We start from the raw sequence: 18,422 nt of genomic DNA, 5'->3' as shown, positions 1-18,422 counted from the left end.
CTACATCAAAAGAATCGCATTTTAATGCTGATTTTGAATATATAAGTTTCATCAAGTTTAGTCTTACGCATAAAAAGTTACGAGCCTGAGAAAATTGCGTTATTTTAGAAAATAGGGGGAAACACCCCCGAAAAGTCATAGAATCTTAACGAAAATTACACCATTAGATTCAGCGTATCAGAGAACCCTACTGTAGAAGTTTTAAGCTCCTATCTACAAAAATGTGGAATTTTGTATTTTTTGCCAGAAGGCAGATCAAGGATGCGTGTTTATGTGTTTGTTTGTTTTTTTTTTCCCAGGGGTGATCGTATCGACCCAGTTGTCCTAGAATTTTGCGAGAGGGCTAATTCTAACGGAAATAAAAAGTTCTAGTGCCCTTTTTAAGTGACCAAAAAAATTGGAGGGCACCTAGGCCCCCTCCCACGCTAATTATTTTCCGAAAGTCGACGGATCAAAATTCTGAGATAGTTATTTTATTCAGCATAGTCGAAAAACCTTATAACTATGTCTTTGGAGACGACTTACTCCTCCACAGTCCCCGTGGGAGGGGCTACAAGTTACAAACTTTGACCAGTGCTTACATATAGTAATGGTTATTGGGAAGTGTACAGGCGTTTTCAGGAGGATTTTTTGGTTGGGGGGAGGGGTTGAGAAGAGGGGGATATACTGGGGGAACTTTCCATCGAGGAATCTGTCATGGGGGAAGAAAATTTCCATGAAGGGAGCGCAGGATTTACTAGCATTATTTAAAAAAAAACAATGGAAAATAAATATGAACAAGTTTTTTTCAGCTGGAAGTACGGAGCAGCATTAAAACTAAAAACGAACAGAAATTATTACCCATATGAGGGGCTCACCTCCTCCTAATACCTCGCTCTTTACGCTAAAGTATTTTTAGTAATGGCAACTATTTATTCTACGGCTTTTGTGATTCAGGGGTCATTCTTAATGAATTGGGACAAAATTTAAGATTTGGTGTAAAGAGAAAGGTACTGACGAGGGGGCGAACCCTCTCATATGTGTAATAAAAACATGAGAATAAAAAATTCTTTACGTAAGCTAATTTATAAGTTACGTATACCTTTTACTAATAAAAAGATTCGTAAAAAATTAAAAGTTCTAGTTGCATTTTTAATTAACCAAAAAATTGGAGGGCAACTAGGCTTCCTCCCCGCTCTTTTTTTCTCAAAATCATTCGATCAAGATTATGAGAAAGCCATTCAGCCAAAAAAAAAAAAAATATGCAAATTCCTCTGCGGAGAGCCAAAATCAAAACATGTATTGATTCAAAAACGTTCAGAAATTAAATAGAAAAAACAAGTTTTTTCAACTGAAAGTAAGGAGCGACATTAAAACTTAAAACGAACAGAAATTACTTCGTATATGGAAGGGGCTGCTTCCTCATCAACCAAGGCTCTTTACGCTAAAGGTTTTTGGTGTTTTAAAAAGAAAAGCTGAGAGAAAGAGTCAAAGTTTAGCGTAAAGACTGGGGCGTTGATGAGGAAGCAGCCCCTTTCATATACGAAGTAATTTCTGTTCGTTTTAAGTTTTAATGTCGCTCCTTACTTTCAGTTGAAAAAACTTGTTTTTTTCTATTTAATTCATTAACTGAATTCCCTTGTAGATTAAAAAACTTCCTTTTTGTCTACTGATTGCATTATTCTTACAAATAAAATTTGAAATTGAAAGGACAGTCTAAATATGCAGTTATGGTGAAAATGGCTCCTTTAGTTGTTGTAACGAACAATCTCCAACAGAACCAAAATCGTACATGCATGTTCGAAGATTGTGAAGTTTGTGAGACGAAGATGATTTAGCAATTCTTGCAGCAACTATAGCTAAGGATTGTTTCAGTTATAAATTCCACTTTCAGATAACAGGCGCTGAAGAGGATCACATATCCATAAATTGAATTCCCTTGCAGTGTCAAAAACTCTGTTCTATTTACTGAGGGTATTATTCTTACAAATAGAATGTAAAACTGAAAGGCCAGTCTGATAAAAAAAAAAAAAAATTGAAACACTAGTCACTCTTTCTGAAATGACAAGTAAATATCTAACAAGCGCTGACTAATTTTTATGACCATACTTTTGTGGCAGAATCAGTTATAATTTGTGCAAAGGCAAATGATTATTCGTAAGTAATAACAACTATGGATTATGTTTGGGTTAAAAAAGGGTCTGACACTTTAGTCCGGGTTGAGTTGAATTTAGTCCACAAATAAATTTATTTACCGTGTACATAAGAAATTCAAAATTTCTAGAATAGCTTTACTATATAGCCCAGAAGAGGAACAATGAAGAGCCAGACTCCCCAGAGTAGAACGGAACAAGATTATACAAAATGAACTAAAACCTATGACCATGCAATGCTGTAGAACTGCTACTGTACTAATTAGATGGTGTTAGTATATATTAATTTTTTGTGAACTGCATGTGTAGGGGTGTGCCTGCCACTTCAGCAGCAGTGTAGTATCCAAAAAGTGAAAACTGTATAACGAGTATTTCAACAAAACTCAACCAACTGATTAAATGAGAATATCATCTCGACAGTATTTTAGCCTTAGTTCTTTAGTTACTTGGCGTACCAAACCTAACTTTTTGTAGACTTTACTTGTTAGTAACAATTAACAAGTACTAAGAAAAGCTACTTTACGTAGATTTTCATTACTGCTACGATTTTTTTACTTAAAAAGGGCATTAATTTTATCCTTTTTTTTTGTTTCTGTTCAAATGATGTCTCTGTCGACATTGTGATGCAGTTTCATTGGTTAGACAAGATCACATCCGGGAAAAAGCACAAATCCGTTACTTTCGTACTTCTTAAAATACGAGTTTTGTATTTTACAGTTAAGGCTTGAATCATCCGCTCTAGAGTTCTCAAACATTTTTGATTTTACAATGTGATTTTAATGGATTTCAACCCCTTTTGGAATGTCTTATTCTTTTTCTACAATTCCGCCACTGTTTTTACGCTAATAAAAATGAACGAGTTTTACATGTCTGAAATCAATGTATAAAGAATATTTTTTTAGTGTGGATATTTTATTCAAAATTCTTTTTTTTTTGTATAGTATTCTATTAATAACGGTCAGTCTTTACTTGATGAAAAAACTTGGTAGATCAAGTTTAATATTTGTATTGAATTGAACTTCAGATTCCTGTTTTGGTTGGATTATCTTTTGCCATTAATGTTAATTAACTAATGACAATATTATAAAAAATTTCTAACATTGGAACATAGCGTCAAAAGATATTCTCATTATTTGTACCTAGGTAAGTTTTGGTTGAATTTTCCTACATTCTGATTAAGACTCAGATTTTTTCAAGCTTCTATAATTTATTCTTTGTTTGTAGACACAAAAAATAATTCTTACGCAATGCTTGCTGTGATGCAGCTTCTTGCTTTACTAGAATGCGACAAATTACAAATATTAACTCAAAATTAAATTTGCATCAATCTTTTGTAAGTTTTACAAAAATCTGTTGCTTCTTCTCCTCATGTATTTTTTTTTCTTTTTTTTTGTTCCGTCTTTTCATTTTTGTATATAACAGGTTTTTCATACTACAATTGATCAATATGCCTGCTTTTCAAAGAATAAGAGTAAAATCGTCACAAAACTGAGCTATCCTATTTATTCGCTTTTTAGAACATGGTTTACAATTCAAATACGACTGTAACGTTTGTGGCTGCAGTGGAGGCGAACTAACTTGCACCAAGAGAAAATGCAGCCGTGATGCTACAATAAAAAATTACTCTGGTTTACCTTGCAAATGCCCAGAGATCTATGCCCCAGTCTGTGGAAAAAATGGAAAAACTTATCCAAATCAATGCATTGCCCGGTGAGCTTTTCTTAATATTAACCCACATCACCTATATATCTTCATTTATTTATAGTCTAAGCAACTTAATCTTCTTAACATTAATTTTCAAACCTATTCTTGCACCCTGAAATCTCAAAATCTACAAAATCCATTCATTTTGCCGACATTTCTATTTAGAACACTGATACCATCTGTATTATTAAGTCCAGGAAAGTTTTACTTTTCCTTTGAATTCCACACTATTCCACACTCTTTGCCTTGTTCTATCATCATGCTAAGTAATCCGCCGCCTAGAGAAACCCAGGCAATGCCTCTATAAGTGAGATGCGTTGTGAGATAGATAGGTGATTTGTAAGACAAAATAATAGGCCACTATAATGTCTATCCCTGAGTTTTCAGAATCGTATTGCTGCAGTTACTCTTTACTATAATCCAAAAAAAGCATAACACTTGTCTCTTGTTAAAATGTATTACACACAGGAAAGAGCCTTCTGCTTGATTTGGCGTCTAATAAGGAACAAATCACGTTATCATCACTTTTACCGAAGTTACTCTTTAAAGTAATTTTATTGGTGAGGATGCTTTTGGGAAATATGAAGATTTTTCCACGAAGAGGGGTTCGATGTGGGAAAAAAATCATTTTGAATCCATTATTTTTCAAGGATTATCTTGTGTGACTTATGTAGGCAGTCTCATCCCTCCCCCTGAATCCATGCTGGATTGCTCACATTAGGAAATTTTGAACCTTGAACCCTCTTGTTTCGAAACAGATTTACTGAACGTATAAAATACAGCAATTCTGAAAAGGTACAACTATATTTTTATGCAAAAGCAATGGAAATAAATGTAGAAATATAGGTACTGCAATAGTACCCCTTTAAGCCTTTCTTCCACCCTTAAAAAATCTTGTCCAGATTTACTTATTTCTATTTTATTTTTACAGCAAACAATTTCTTAGACCACACAGGCTTTCTATATACGATTAGAACAAAGTGAGTATTTTAAAAGAAAGGTACAATTTTAAAAAAATAATTGAAAATCAATTCAGCATTAATTAAAGCCCTAATATTTCGGTTTCACATCCGGAAGTCTGTATCAACAGGAATAAAAAAATTAAATAAGAACAAAATTTTACTATAACTAATGAAATTATAAACAGCTAAAGTGAAGTGAAAGAAGAAAAACACAAACGGTATGCAGAAATAAAAAAAAGAAAAATACATTTAAATGAAGTCTAACGGGCAAATTCAGTTCAGAGCATAAAACAGGACGACGAGATAAACTTCCTGCTTTGCCTTCCTTTGTACACTTTGTCATGACTAGTTGGAAAATGATTATTTTTGGTAAACTGATCATAAAAGAACCCGTTTTAAAAAATATTTTAAAGATACAAAAAAATGGCCACATTTCTCTCCGTTATTTGCAGACCAGGAGACTGAGTACAGTCAAGGACACTTGAGTTCAGTCCACACAACGTGAATACAGTCTGGGAGACTTGAGTAATGTCCAGGAGACTGAGTATAGTCCTGACCAACCTAGTCAACGTAATTGGCAGAACACTTCTCCTGTCAATTCCTTCTAGACTAATCTAGTGTATTTACCAAGTCTAGAATTCACCCGCTCTTTTATAACACAGAAACTCTTTTTATAATTTATCTTTTCAACTATTGTTGCAGCTTCAAGTATTTGAACCTCTTTCTTGGTAGTGCTGTAGTCAGTCTACAGGTCTTTAGCGATTTAACTAATGGTGGAATAAGGATTCATAGGCAAATATTCCACCATAAGCACCAATATTTTCAAAAATTGACGGTAATTTTCTGTTCATACGTTGAATTCTTTTGATATCTTCTGACTATGTTATAAAACCTGTGAGGAAGTACAGCAGCTACTCAGACTAAGTACCTTATTTACTTGCGTTGCACTGCGTTACTCGTCTAAAAAAAAAAAAAAAAAGAAAAAAAAAAGCAACGGCAAGGGCAATTTTTTTTCAGCCGACGGGCCTATTAAAACCCGACCGACGTGCATTGCCATCTATAAAGTGAATCATGTTAAGAAAATAATGACAAAGCACAAAATGGATCAGGAGTGGTAATGTCCGCCTATTTCACAAAAAATCTTTAAATCCAAACTTAATTATAACTAAATTTGCCCGGTGAAAAGTCCCATTTGCCCCTAATTAAGATCCCACCGATTTTTTAATAATAGATAGAGGTTATGTTCAAAGTTTTCATAATTTTGATCGGCCCTGTTTAAAAGCTTTTATGTCGTTTTGCCCTTGGAGGCTGTCAGAGGTTTGCATTCTGTGGCGAATAGCATTGTTGGTCTAAATTTCTTTCTGGGATGTGCGACTTTCTTCAATCTGGCTGGACAGAAGACTCTCACCGATAGAGAACGGGCTTCTCAAAGGGTATGAAGGAGGTAATTTAGTAGACTTTACAAGCATTTCTAAAGCAAATATTAGTCGAGAAAGCTCAAGTTATCCTACTCAAACATCTTTCAACTTTCTCTACTCAACTTACCTTCCTACAAAAAAGGGAGACTTTTTGCTACTACTTCTACTATATAATTCTGAACTGCTGCTTTTTTCACATCGTTACTTCATTTTGAAGAATCATTTATTTAAAGTGGTTAAGATGCATATCGGCGACTGCGCTGATTTTTGAGTAGAATTCCTTGGTTCGAACTTGCATGGATATTTTCCTTGTCCCAAGTTGCTTCAAACACCTTTTCTATACGAGGTAGCTGGAAAGAAATATTTATGAGATGTCGCACTCTTTACTAATTCGATACTACTGCATTTGTTCTGATTCTTGTGCTTTACTTCGGTATATAGCCTACGGCTACTCCTTACTTGATATAATTTCTGTATCTGATAATGCTGAAAGTAAAATTTAGTTCCTTTTTTTGTGATTCATCAGGTGCTTAACCATTTCTAGTAAAAAACTGTATAAAATCAACCTAACAATTTTTTCAAATAACAGTTTGTTATATTATATAAACTATGGTAATTAAAAAGTTATCTTCTTTTTATCTATTGTGTACGGATGGATTCCTATTGATTTTCAGACTCCAAGGCAAAATTTTGACTAAAAATGGTAAGTTGGACCCCTCCTATTGCTGACTGGGTGGCCAATTTCTGTTTAAAGCATCTATGTGAACAATCGGTGAATAAAAATCAGCTAGATCTTTTTCGACTTTAAATTAAAAACAGCTGACCCTTTAATTTTAGATGTAATATGCAAGTAAATACGAAGCCTGGTCCTTGCTCAATAAGAGGAGATGGAAATTCCACCAACTGTCATATGGATGAGGTTAAAATACCAGTTAACATAGTCTGTTTAGCCTACAAAATGTGGCAAGACAAATACGACTGTCCCCAGGCGATTTGCGGTAAGCGGCAAGCATGTTTCTTCTCTTTCGATAGAGGATTCAGTCTTAATTAAATTTTTCCAAAAGTATTTAATTCTTTCTTTGGCAAAACTGTTAAAACAATATGAGTTTCAGAGTGTCAATTCTAGTCATTTGAGAAACTACAAACCTTTGATTCTTCCTCAATAGTCAAGTTGAACGGTAAGGGCCCACGACCCTTGCGCAAGGGCTCAAGCCCGTCATTGACAAGAATCAAAGACCTAAGCTTATGGAGGGAGGCAAAGAAAGCTGGCATAAAATATATGTCATACGTAACAAGTCAGAACATGTTTTCAAGCGCTTATATTGAAAAGGCTAAAAAAATTCATAAAAAGTATCATTATGTATGAAGTAGCGAAAGTGTGAAAAGTGTTGGAGAGCCCAAAAAATTTCAAAAGAGCAAACAAATCCCACTTTTATAACCACGCTACCGGCTGGAGGTTTTACAGGCTTCTTTACTGCGGAAGAGCACCAAAGCTAAAAAAGAGCAAAGCTTACTAATTATAATATTATTTTAAATTATTAGTTTGATATTAACTTTATATTATTCGTACCCGGATTAATGAATAGGAAAACGGTGCTGCAAAATAACAGAGTGGACTCCCATAAGAAGAGATTTTGTCAGCCTTCCTGCATTCAAAAGCACTGATGGTTATTAGGAACAACGTTTGTTCTAATAACTAATAACTGATGGTTATTAGGAACAAGGAGAAAAAAAAAATCAAAGATGCGTTTATCCTACCTTAGCGGAACAACAGCTACAGAGCTTAACACCAATACTGCTTCAGCGACGCCACTTAAAAAATTTGATTCATCCTGCATTTGAAGGATGTCGGTGACCTACTCAAAACTCCGACTATTTACAATATCATTTATTTTAATATAGTTTTTCTCAAAGAGTAGAGGTGAAGTTTAAAACCAAAAAAAAAATTATTCTTTCGCAATTCATACAGGATATATCTAGAGAACCAACCCAAATAAAGAGATCCGTGACATTCCCTAAACTTTAAGAACTCTGAAAAACTAGAGCCATACTGAAAACTCAAAATTGACACAACAAAACAGTGTGTTATTTTTAGAGAAAAGTCCATCAGGAGCATATAGAAAATAAAAGAATGGGCTATTTTACGTATATAATCATATTTAGCTACAAAATCCAAGCGAGCTCAGATTTTAGTGAAGTGCTAGTTTCTAGAGTTCTACAAATAAAGAGAAATATCACGAGTTAATGTATTGGAGCTGGTTTTTGCAGATATATCTTGCAAAATCTACGAAGGAATAATTTTTGTTCATTTTTTTCTTAAGCTATTTCTTATTTTAATTTTTTCTTGAATATAAGAATAAATCTAACAAAAATATCTTTATCTAACTTGAGTGATGAATTTAAAGAAGTCATCATGAGTGTTTGTTAAATATGGCATTAACAGAGGGTGAATGTCCTACATCCCTTAAACTATCCCACGAAATATGTGCAACTTCAATAAATGGGTAAAGGGCTATTGAATTAAAAAAAAAATAATTAAAGTATAGCGGTACACAAGGGCGCATTCATGTTAGCATTCCTGGAGGTTAGCATTTCTTTTACGAAAGAAAAGAATCAATAGAATTTCTCTGATTTCTAGGCTAAATCCAACCGCAAAAGATCCCTTCCTGGACGATTTCCCCCTGAAAACGGTCTCTCCCTCTGAAAACAGCCATTCCCCCGTGGAAAATTCCCTCCAGCATAAAATTCCTCTCATAGACAATCGATCCCCAGGAAATTTCCCCCAAAAGTAAAATTGAGTACCCAAAGGGAAAGTCTGACAGAGGGAAGAACGAAGAAAAGAATGATTTTTTTTTAATTTTCTACCTGCATTCCAAAATAAGTGTAGAATAAATAGTCTAAAATATCCTGAAGTATTAGCTTCTATATTTTTATTTCGTTTAATTCTTTTTTTTTTCATATTTTGGGGGGTCGAGTTGTCAAAGCAGCGTAATAATAAAGGTTAAGACAAAATTTCGGAAATATGAAGTTAGGGACATCTGTAGAAGAGTTCTTCTACAATGGAAGTACACATAGATACAGGCTGGGACTACAAAGTACGAGTAATCCGGTGGAATCGGTCTTGTACCAAAACGTATAGTAATTTATATCAGTTCACCCCTTGCAATCGAGAACGCGTCACTAGGCATACATCAGGAGGTTTTCTCATTGGAAGAATTTTTAAGGGACGTCTTTTTTTGTTTATTTTAAATAACAAGGACTCTAACTCCAAGTCAGAACGCAGAAAATTTAAGATGGATAGGGCTCATTACTTCAAGCAAACAAGCAATAGTTGAAGTAAAGAAAGTTTTCAAAAAGTCATAAAAACGTCGCTCACAAAAAAGGACTGGGTATCATACCCAAATGCAAGAACTATCAACCAATATAAGCAATGGCTTTCAAAAATGGCAAGGGATCCAGGGGCCATACGTGTAATTTGTGTGTGTATAAATATGATTTCATGGCTTTGTTTGTTGTCATTGACGCCAAGTGGATACTCTTAATGCTTTGTGTGTAAGTCCACATTGTGTTTTTTTCTTGTGAGGAGTGTGTTTTTATTTTTCTATAATTAAATCCTTTGGCGTGCATTTTCTATTTTCTTTTATGGACTGAGGGGACAAATAAGTCATTATCATTGTTAAATATTAGTGGTGTTACAAGTTCCCTTCCATCCCACTCGAAAGCTCTAAACGGCTTGAATGTCAATTGTGTCAATAACTAAAAATTGAAATATATCTTGAACAGTTTTATTTTTATTTATTTGTCAAAGCACCAACAACTACAACAGAAAAATAAATAAAATCATCACAACCACCAACATTACTGAAAAGTACCAATGAAAGTAGGCTGATAGTTAAAAAGGAATGATATTCATTCCTGGAAGTGTCAGCAATTTTGGATTTATTAATGTTATAAATGAGAAATAAAACAAAAAAAAATCAGCCAAATAGAAATAATGTTCTGGTCTACAGAGGCTTAGGAGACGTTATTGCTATCCTTTTGAGATAATCTCTATTCTTTTGACGGTTTATTTAATGACTCATTGTAATTTCTGTTCGTTTTGGGTCTTGTTTATTCATTGATACTCTACTCAATATAAATTTCAATTATTATATGAAATCATTTCTGCTCATCTTTTGCTTAGTGTGACTCATTACATTTGTTTAGAAAACTTCTTTCCTGGAAAGAGTCTTTTTAATTGATAAATTATAAAGGATCTGAATTGCTAGGTATGATTTTAGATTAAAAAAAAAAAATATTTTAAGCTAAAAAGAAAAGACTATTTTCAGTACCCAAGCAGCCAGAAGCATGTTCGTTCAATCATTTGGGTCAAGTGTGCGACATTTATGGAAGGACACATCGAACAATTTGTAAGCTCGTCCAAGCCAACGTCCCTTTTTCAAACTGGGGATCATGCCAGGTATGTACGACCAAGATTAATACAAGATAGGGCTTAGACAAAACGCATGGAGAAGCCGATATCTCAGAGATATATTTACCCGAAGACTAACAAAAACGAGATATTTTGCCCTTGAAAGCAAACGTGTATAATTTAAATTAAATAGCAAACGTGTGTAATTAAATTCAAATCAAAATAGCTATGGAATTGAATTCTATCTTAACTAACAGCTGCCGAATATGTCGGTGTCAGGTATTTGTTGGTTTAAAGAACAATATTAAATATCCTCCCCTAAAGTTACATATTCTTGTTTAAGTTGAGGGCGAAAATGAGATGAGAAATCGTGAGAAAGTTCCAAAGCACTTACATTCTCATCATTTATTTAGGAAAAACAGCTCTAAAAGTCTTCGTCTGAAAATGGCTAGAAAAGTTCAAAAATTTATAAAAGGCTTTTTTGGGAAAATAAAGTCTTCAGGCGTGCAACTACCCCCCCCCCCGAAAAATCTACAGAAATATCCATCATGAAAATCTGTGACGATTAAAAAAACTGTAAACAACCGTTACCTTCACTGCGTGAACAGTCTATAAAAACGTATAATTTTCAAGAGCTTCATTAATTTTTAAAGGCAAAAACACCCAGCTCTTAGAATGGGAGGCTATATAAGAACCCTTTCAAAACTCCTGAGCCGATTGACTATATTGGAAATTTTGCTCGAAAAAGTTCGTGCCCTATTCGGGTCAACGTTGTTATTCTGCGGGATAAAATGGCCTGAATCAGCACAAGACTATAGCATAACCCCTTGTTTTCTTAAAGACAAGGAGATCTCAAATTTATATTCGAATTATCCTTCTCCTGATAGATTTAAGACCAGTAGTTCAGTGGGGTATTTATCCAAACAACTTTAAAATCGTGAGGACCTTCATTTTTTATTCAAATGAGCAAAGAATATAATTGCCATATTCTAGATTCTTTGTTAATGCTAAATTTAAACGAAAAGGTGAGTTTATTGTAACCTTTTGAACTTAGAATTGAGAGCAGATGTACGTCTTGCAAGATTGAAAGAGTTCCGTCACAGTAAACCTGATATGAGGTTGAAAGGCAAAATACGAATTCGAACGAATAATATTGAATATAAAAAAACTCGTTTTGTATCAAATTAAATATTAACAGGAGGATGGGTATATCAAATTTTGTTGAAATTATGCTCACGCCAGTAACTAAGCGTGACCTTTGGGTCTTGAGGATCTACCTTATTTACCTTATTAACCATTAATGGTTCCATGGCTGATAAATCAGAGTTCATTGTGAAGAAACATAAGTAAAGAGAGACTTTTACCATTTTTAACCGACGCATATTAAAAAAAAAATCGTAACAATATATGCATCAACAAATATACTTATCATTACAATTCTAATCATGTAAAATGTTATCATGTAAAATCATTCACAATTCTAGTCATGTAATCATGTAAATCATTTAAAAAGCTTGAACTTGCCCATCATAAAGGTACTGTAATAAGATAATATGTGCATATATGTCGATTCTGTTGAACATTTCAGTGTCAAATTGGGTGTATCTCAGAACTGCGAAGTATTCATATTCTTATAGAGAAAATCTCTATTTCTTCAACGAAGGCTTCGTTAAAAAAGAGCAGTTCTTCATAACTCCGGACCCTTGTCCCATGACAGCACAGACTGTTCTACTTTTTGAGACACTTTTAATATCCGCCACGACGCATTGTCAGGCTGTGATTAGCCCCAAGGGCAAAACATGGCGCGAGAGGGGACCTGGCTGGCCACCGATCACTTCCGCCTTTTGTAATAGCACTAAAACCTTAATTTTCTTCGAGTGGGCACCAAACTAATTAAAATAAAAAATTGAAATAAATGCGTGCATGTGAGACAAAACAAAAAGACATTTCGGATCTTCATAGTTAAGGCCTTAGAGATTCTGTTTTAGGGTTCAAGGTCACTGAAAATTTGACGGTAAAACTTCTACGAAGATCAAGTTACTGTTATAGGTGTTTAACCCCCTTTCTGAAATTATACGAAATTCATACGCTAATAATTTTTTATTGAACCTTCGGACCTAAATTTTAAGCTTATTTGTATGTTTTGGATAATCTTGAAAATCAGGCTCATTATATGTATGAAATGTTATCAAAGTTTATTTTGTAGGGCATCGATTACTATCGGGTTGGGTCACTCTTTACTTGCAATTCATTGTCGCAAACTATTTCATGTTCACACAAATTCCTTCAGAAACATTAAGAAGTTGTATTTCTTTTCTTCTACTGACTGCTCAGGATCATTTAAAGACAGGGTTTAAATGATCATAAAGACTGTCGGAAACCAAAAGTACGGCTAATACACATTTCACACCTCATGTTTAAATTCCGTGAAAACTAGTAGTTCTGAAGTTACTAATTGCACATATTGGGCTAAAACTGCAATTTTACAAATTTAAAAATAATTAAATTCAGTCTCCTGGGCAGGTGCCCCATATTTTGCAGAGAAACAATTTGAAAAAATAAACTTTATAGATAAAATTATGTACAGTGGACGTGCTATACCTTGCTCAAACCAGGATCACGAAGAGATTTTAATAATGGCTCTGGATCACAAGCACCCCCCTTCCAGACTCTGTTGGATGTCTTTCAACTTGTGGTATTCCCATGATCTTCTTAGACCCGTTTCCAATGTCAACACTATTACAAACAATTTTTTTGACAACTCAAGAAAACATGATTGTTGAACTAACAAAAATTATTTTCTGAGAATATATACATATATATATATATATATATATATATATATATATATATATATATATATATATATATATATATATATATATATATATATATATATATATATATATATATATATATATATATATATATATATATATATATATATATATATATATATATATATATATATATATATATATATATATATATATATATATATATATATATATATATATATATATATATATATATATATATATATATATATATATATATATGTATAATATATATATGTACCTGTAAAGAAGTACCTAACCCTTTAAAATGAGCCCTCTCATCATTTTGATATTTTATTGTCCAGGTTGTTGTAAAAAAAAAAAAAAAAAAAAAAAAAAAAAAAAAAAAAAAAAAATCCATTCAAGATTTTAAAAATCATTTATTTTTCCCTTGTTCATCCTTATATAGATTCTGGTTGTTTTCATAGGTCTAGCAATTTTTTTTCTATTTATAAAAGGATCCAGATTTTGCAAAATAAAAGCATTCGATTGATTGCGGACATAAAAGAGCAGGTTGAATCCAAAACTGTTGCTAGATTTTCCCGGTGTAATGTTTTAAATGTTGGTCAGATTCGTGACTACCAGGCATCAATTTTTGTGTTCCAGAGCATGAAACATATATGCCCTGAGTATTTTCATGATTATTTTTCAATGAATCAGGAGAACCATAATTATGATACAAGAAATTCACAACTTTTAAGCCATGAACAAAGAAGAACAGTTAAATCATCATATTTGGTTCGTAATCTGGGGCCTTCTGTTTGGAATGGTCTGCCGGCTGGCATCAGGCAGTCTGTCACTTTATATGGGTTTAAAAATAAATTGAAAACATTTTATTTAAGTAATAGATTTTGAAGGGCATGAGGTTTTTGATGTCTTTTTTTGCAGTTTCTGGGTGTTGAGTGGGGCCTGAATACCGGTAAATAATATTTAATAGGATTATTTTTATATATAAGATAGGCTAGGTGGTTAATCATGAGATGTTATGTTTAGATATTTATTTATAAGACGTAAATCATAATATGAAATTGCAGCACAAGTCCTTAGGACTTTCTTTTTGCTGCAATAATTTATTAGTGTTGTCATTTTTATTTATGTTTGTATTGTGGATAAAATAAAACTTACCTACCTACCTTCCAACTACACATCATTTTAAACAATGCAACCTACATAATAGGGACATTTGATATGTTGAATTTGATGGTATAATTAACATCGAGCTGACTTGCCTTTTTGAGGGTATTTTCCCCTTTTTTGGACATCAGGCAAAGCTTAATGAATATAGGCCTATATAAACTTTTTTTTTAAAGCGGAATCACAATAAAGCCTTCTGGCACGTACGCAGGAGGGGGGCCTTCGGACCCGGCCCCCCTCCCGAAATTTTGTAAAATGTTTGATTTCCCAGTTTTTCTTGGAATTTCTGGCCAAAATAGAACATTTATTAAGAATCTAGATCAAGTCACTGCCCAATTATTAATCCGTTTTCTGTCTAACTTTTTCCCTCTTTGAAGTAATTAGCAATTGCACTGTTATTTTTTTTTTTTTTTTTGTAAAGAGAGTTTGCTTTCCATAGCAAAATATAATTATCCTTGATATTAGGGCGTTTATCCCCCCCTTTTCAGGATTAAGTAAAGCTTTTAAGGGATCCAATTTTGGAAACTATAATTTTTCATTAAAATCTACGCTTTTGCAATGGAAGAACTACCCCCCGCAGCACCCATATTTCACTGTTAACCCTAAAATTTCACTTTCAGTGGGATATAATAGATTCATCACTGGTTCTAAATCGCTATGAACATAGCCTGAACCTAAAACGTACTTTTGAGGCTTCAGTCTTCTTCCCCCCATCCGCTATAATAGAACAGATTAAAGTTGATCTGTATTTTCCGATATACGTGCTTTTTGCATTACTAAATTAAAAAAAAGTGCTACTTTATATCTGCTGTTTCGAAGGTTTTGCCCCCCCCTGAAAATAATTCCTGCGCACGTGACTGATAGGCGTGCTAGATAATCCTATCAAAAGATATTCGTCGTACATTATCTCGGCTGACCTAATAAAAGAGGCATACGCGTAAGTTTTCTGTGGAGGGTTTTCGGCAATAGTGATTCCAATGGTGTACGTTTTTTTCGACACGACGCCATTATTGAGGGGTTTCAGGCTATTTTTCAAAACTGACATATATTCATTTCCAAAATAACGTTTAACTGCTTATACTAAGAGTTACTTTAAAATGGCCTAATTGCTCGACATTCCTAAAATGTCCCAGTAATAGAAGTAGGAAAAAAGGTGCACCAACTTTTAAATCGTTGCGTAAGTCCCATAGCATCAAACACTAGGTTTTTGCTGCAATTTGTTAAATGAACATATAAATGGAACTGAAATGGTAATGAAAGTGAGAGCTATAATTGATGCTAAACTGCGTTTGTTCGAAACCAAGAAAATAATTGACGATAGTTTTTTTTTTACCTAGTAAATTATAAAACTCTTATGATTATGTCAGCGATTTACTGACGTCATTATTATCGCTTCCACCTCAATGAAGTCATATGATGCTGAAGTCATCGAAAGAATGTGGTTTTGCTTCCCCTAAGTCATAATTAAATCCTCAAATATTTGTATAAAGTACATCAGTTGTCAGACGAATACAAAAGTCGAATAGCGCACAATTTACGGACCAGGAAAAATAAACATAAAAAATTATATTTGATTTCTTGTTTTTCTTTTTTATTTTGTTAAAACTGAAACAAGTAATTCAATGCTGATAACTTAACACCTTAAATATTTTAGCTGCTAAAGAAATAAATCACTTATATAAATTATCTAAATTTTTCAGGAAGAAACTGCTACTTTTAAAATTCAAGAAACACAGTAAATCCCCATTTTACTACGAGTGGATTGAAATATATCTAAATCAAAGTCACTTATTTATTAAAATCCCCGATATTTTTATTCTAAGATCACACAACAGAATGATGCATCGGAAATTTGGAATATTCAGACCCATGAATAATGAGGTTTTCACTGATAGTCGTAGATATTTGCCAATGTCTAGTAAATAGCCCTAATGTTTTCCATTCCGTATATTCTAGAGTACTTGCCTTATCTCAAAGACAGTTTGCGGAGTCGACAGCAACACTTACGGTTCAGAATGTGAAGCAAAAGCACGTGGTATCCTCGTAGATTATACAGGACCCTGCACCCATGTCGGAAAAATTTGCTCAACTATTCAATGCCCACCAGTTCCTGAAGGATGTGTCACTTCAAAGCTCCCTGGCACCTGTTGCCCCAAATGTTTAAGCTTTATTCGCTTGCTACCAAGTAGCAAACAAATGTATAAAATAGTGATGGCCACTGAATCTCAAGAATTGTTGTCTGTTTCCTATTTACTAACTGCCTTAGAGTCTTTCAAAACCGTCAGTGAATGTTTAATGGGCGGATATTTACATTATGAAGGGGAAGTAATTGTGTATATTTTTTCCGAGGACAGATACCAGAATGTGTGCAATATAGAACTAGCCAGAATACATAAACAAATCTTATATAAAAGCCCAAGAGTACAAATTGATGCTATACTGAGTACAGTTGTCGCTGCAGACAGAAGCTTTGAAAGTAATTCTTTAAGTACTACTACTATGCTCCTTCCATCCAATAACTATATATTTGTGTATATTTTACTTTTAACTATATCTAGACAGTACGGGATCTTGTAGAATAAATGAGCATATCAAATCGTTATCCAAGTCTTTCTATTAAATCATTTTTTATTTGATGTGTTATTATCTTTAGGCAAAATTGCAATTGTTGCATAATCTAATGAAATAGAGTCTAACGAATACTACTAGTGATAAAATTACATTAAATCCGATGCAAAATATCTCTAATTCTAGTACTAGAATTGAGGAGCAAATGGCAAAGTAAATTTGTGGTTAATTTATAATATGAATTTTATTCCAGTTAAGTAAAAAAAAAAGCCAAATGTAACAACTTAAATAAAGCTAAGACGATTCTAGTACAATGGAATAATTTAATAGATTCATTTTGTAGACAGAAAAAAAACATTTTTTAGGATTAAAAGACTAAACAAAATCCTTCTAAAAAGATCTAAAAAAGAAAAGGCCTTAGAACTGATCCATAATTTATTTTCACTGGGTGTAAAGATACCTTATCCGCTTCTTTCAATAGTACTAATTCTTCAAATTCATTCACATGATGAGCTAAAAAAAAAAAAAAAAAAAAAAAAAAAAAAAAAAAAAAAAAAAAAAAAAAAAAAAAAAAATCCAAAAATTACGGTTTATCCCTTATTATTCTTAAAAAAAATTTCTTTAAACGAAATATATTTATGCGGTCCTTTCCATGGTTGAAATTAGTCTGATATCTTAAAAATGGAGTTTTAAACTTGGCATCAAGGAAGTTTAAGTTTTCGCTGCTTCCAAGAACCTATACTGTATTAAACTTAGCCCCCCCCCAAATAAAAACAAGAAAACTTGATTAAGACCCCGTCAATCACAATAACAGTATCTGGCAGGATAGAGATTCAGCCCTTTATTTGAAAAAAACACGTTTTTTTGGTCTTTTTCTACAAAACATTGGCAAGGGACGTGTGTTGAATTATCTGTCTGTTGTTAATATATATATTACCGTGAATGTCCGATATTGGTGAATGTCGGCATTCACCGGTGAATGTCCGAAACACTTTTACTCTCCTTGGATTTAATACAAGGTTTAACGATGACAGGTTAGGTTAGAATAGGTTTGGTTAGCTTACGTTAGTTTTTTAACCCATTTCTGATACTTAACCCAAATTTAACCTAAATAATCTAGCTTATTCTAAACTAACCAAACATAATCTAACCTAACCCGACTTTTACCATCATAGCCTGAAACCCATCATTACCATCATAAGACTGAAAAAGCTGACTCGCAAAGCTAACCGAATCCAAGCAGAGAAAAATGAATT

General features: G+C 33.2%; 1 protein-coding gene across 2 annotated transcripts in view; it reads left to right on the top strand.

Annotated features, from left to right (window-relative positions):
• LOC136029281 (reversion-inducing cysteine-rich protein with Kazal motifs-like) overlaps positions 1-17,234 on the top strand; it is a 118,993-nt gene extending 101,759 nt beyond the window's left edge. For both annotated transcript variants that reach the window (XM_065707537.1, XM_065707546.1), the window contains 4 exons: positions 3,650-3,842; positions 7,054-7,214; positions 10,545-10,675; positions 16,555-17,234. In XM_065707537.1, coding sequence (XP_065563609.1) covers positions 3,650-3,842; positions 7,054-7,214; positions 10,545-10,675; positions 16,555-17,175 — 1,106 coding nt within the window. In that variant the 3' untranslated portion in view covers positions 17,176-17,234. The remainder of the gene's footprint in view (positions 1-3,649; positions 3,843-7,053; positions 7,215-10,544; positions 10,676-16,554) is intronic.
• Positions 17,235-18,422: the final 1,188 nt, after the last annotated feature.

The sequence above is a fragment of the Artemia franciscana genome, chromosome 1 (genome assembly GCF_032884065.1).
Source record: "Artemia franciscana chromosome 1, ASM3288406v1, whole genome shotgun sequence".
Lineage (NCBI taxonomy): Eukaryota > Metazoa > Arthropoda > Branchiopoda > Anostraca > Artemiidae > Artemia > Artemia franciscana.
The sequence above is the reverse complement of the archived record's forward strand: the minus strand, read 5'-3'. Positions and strand labels throughout refer to the sequence as shown.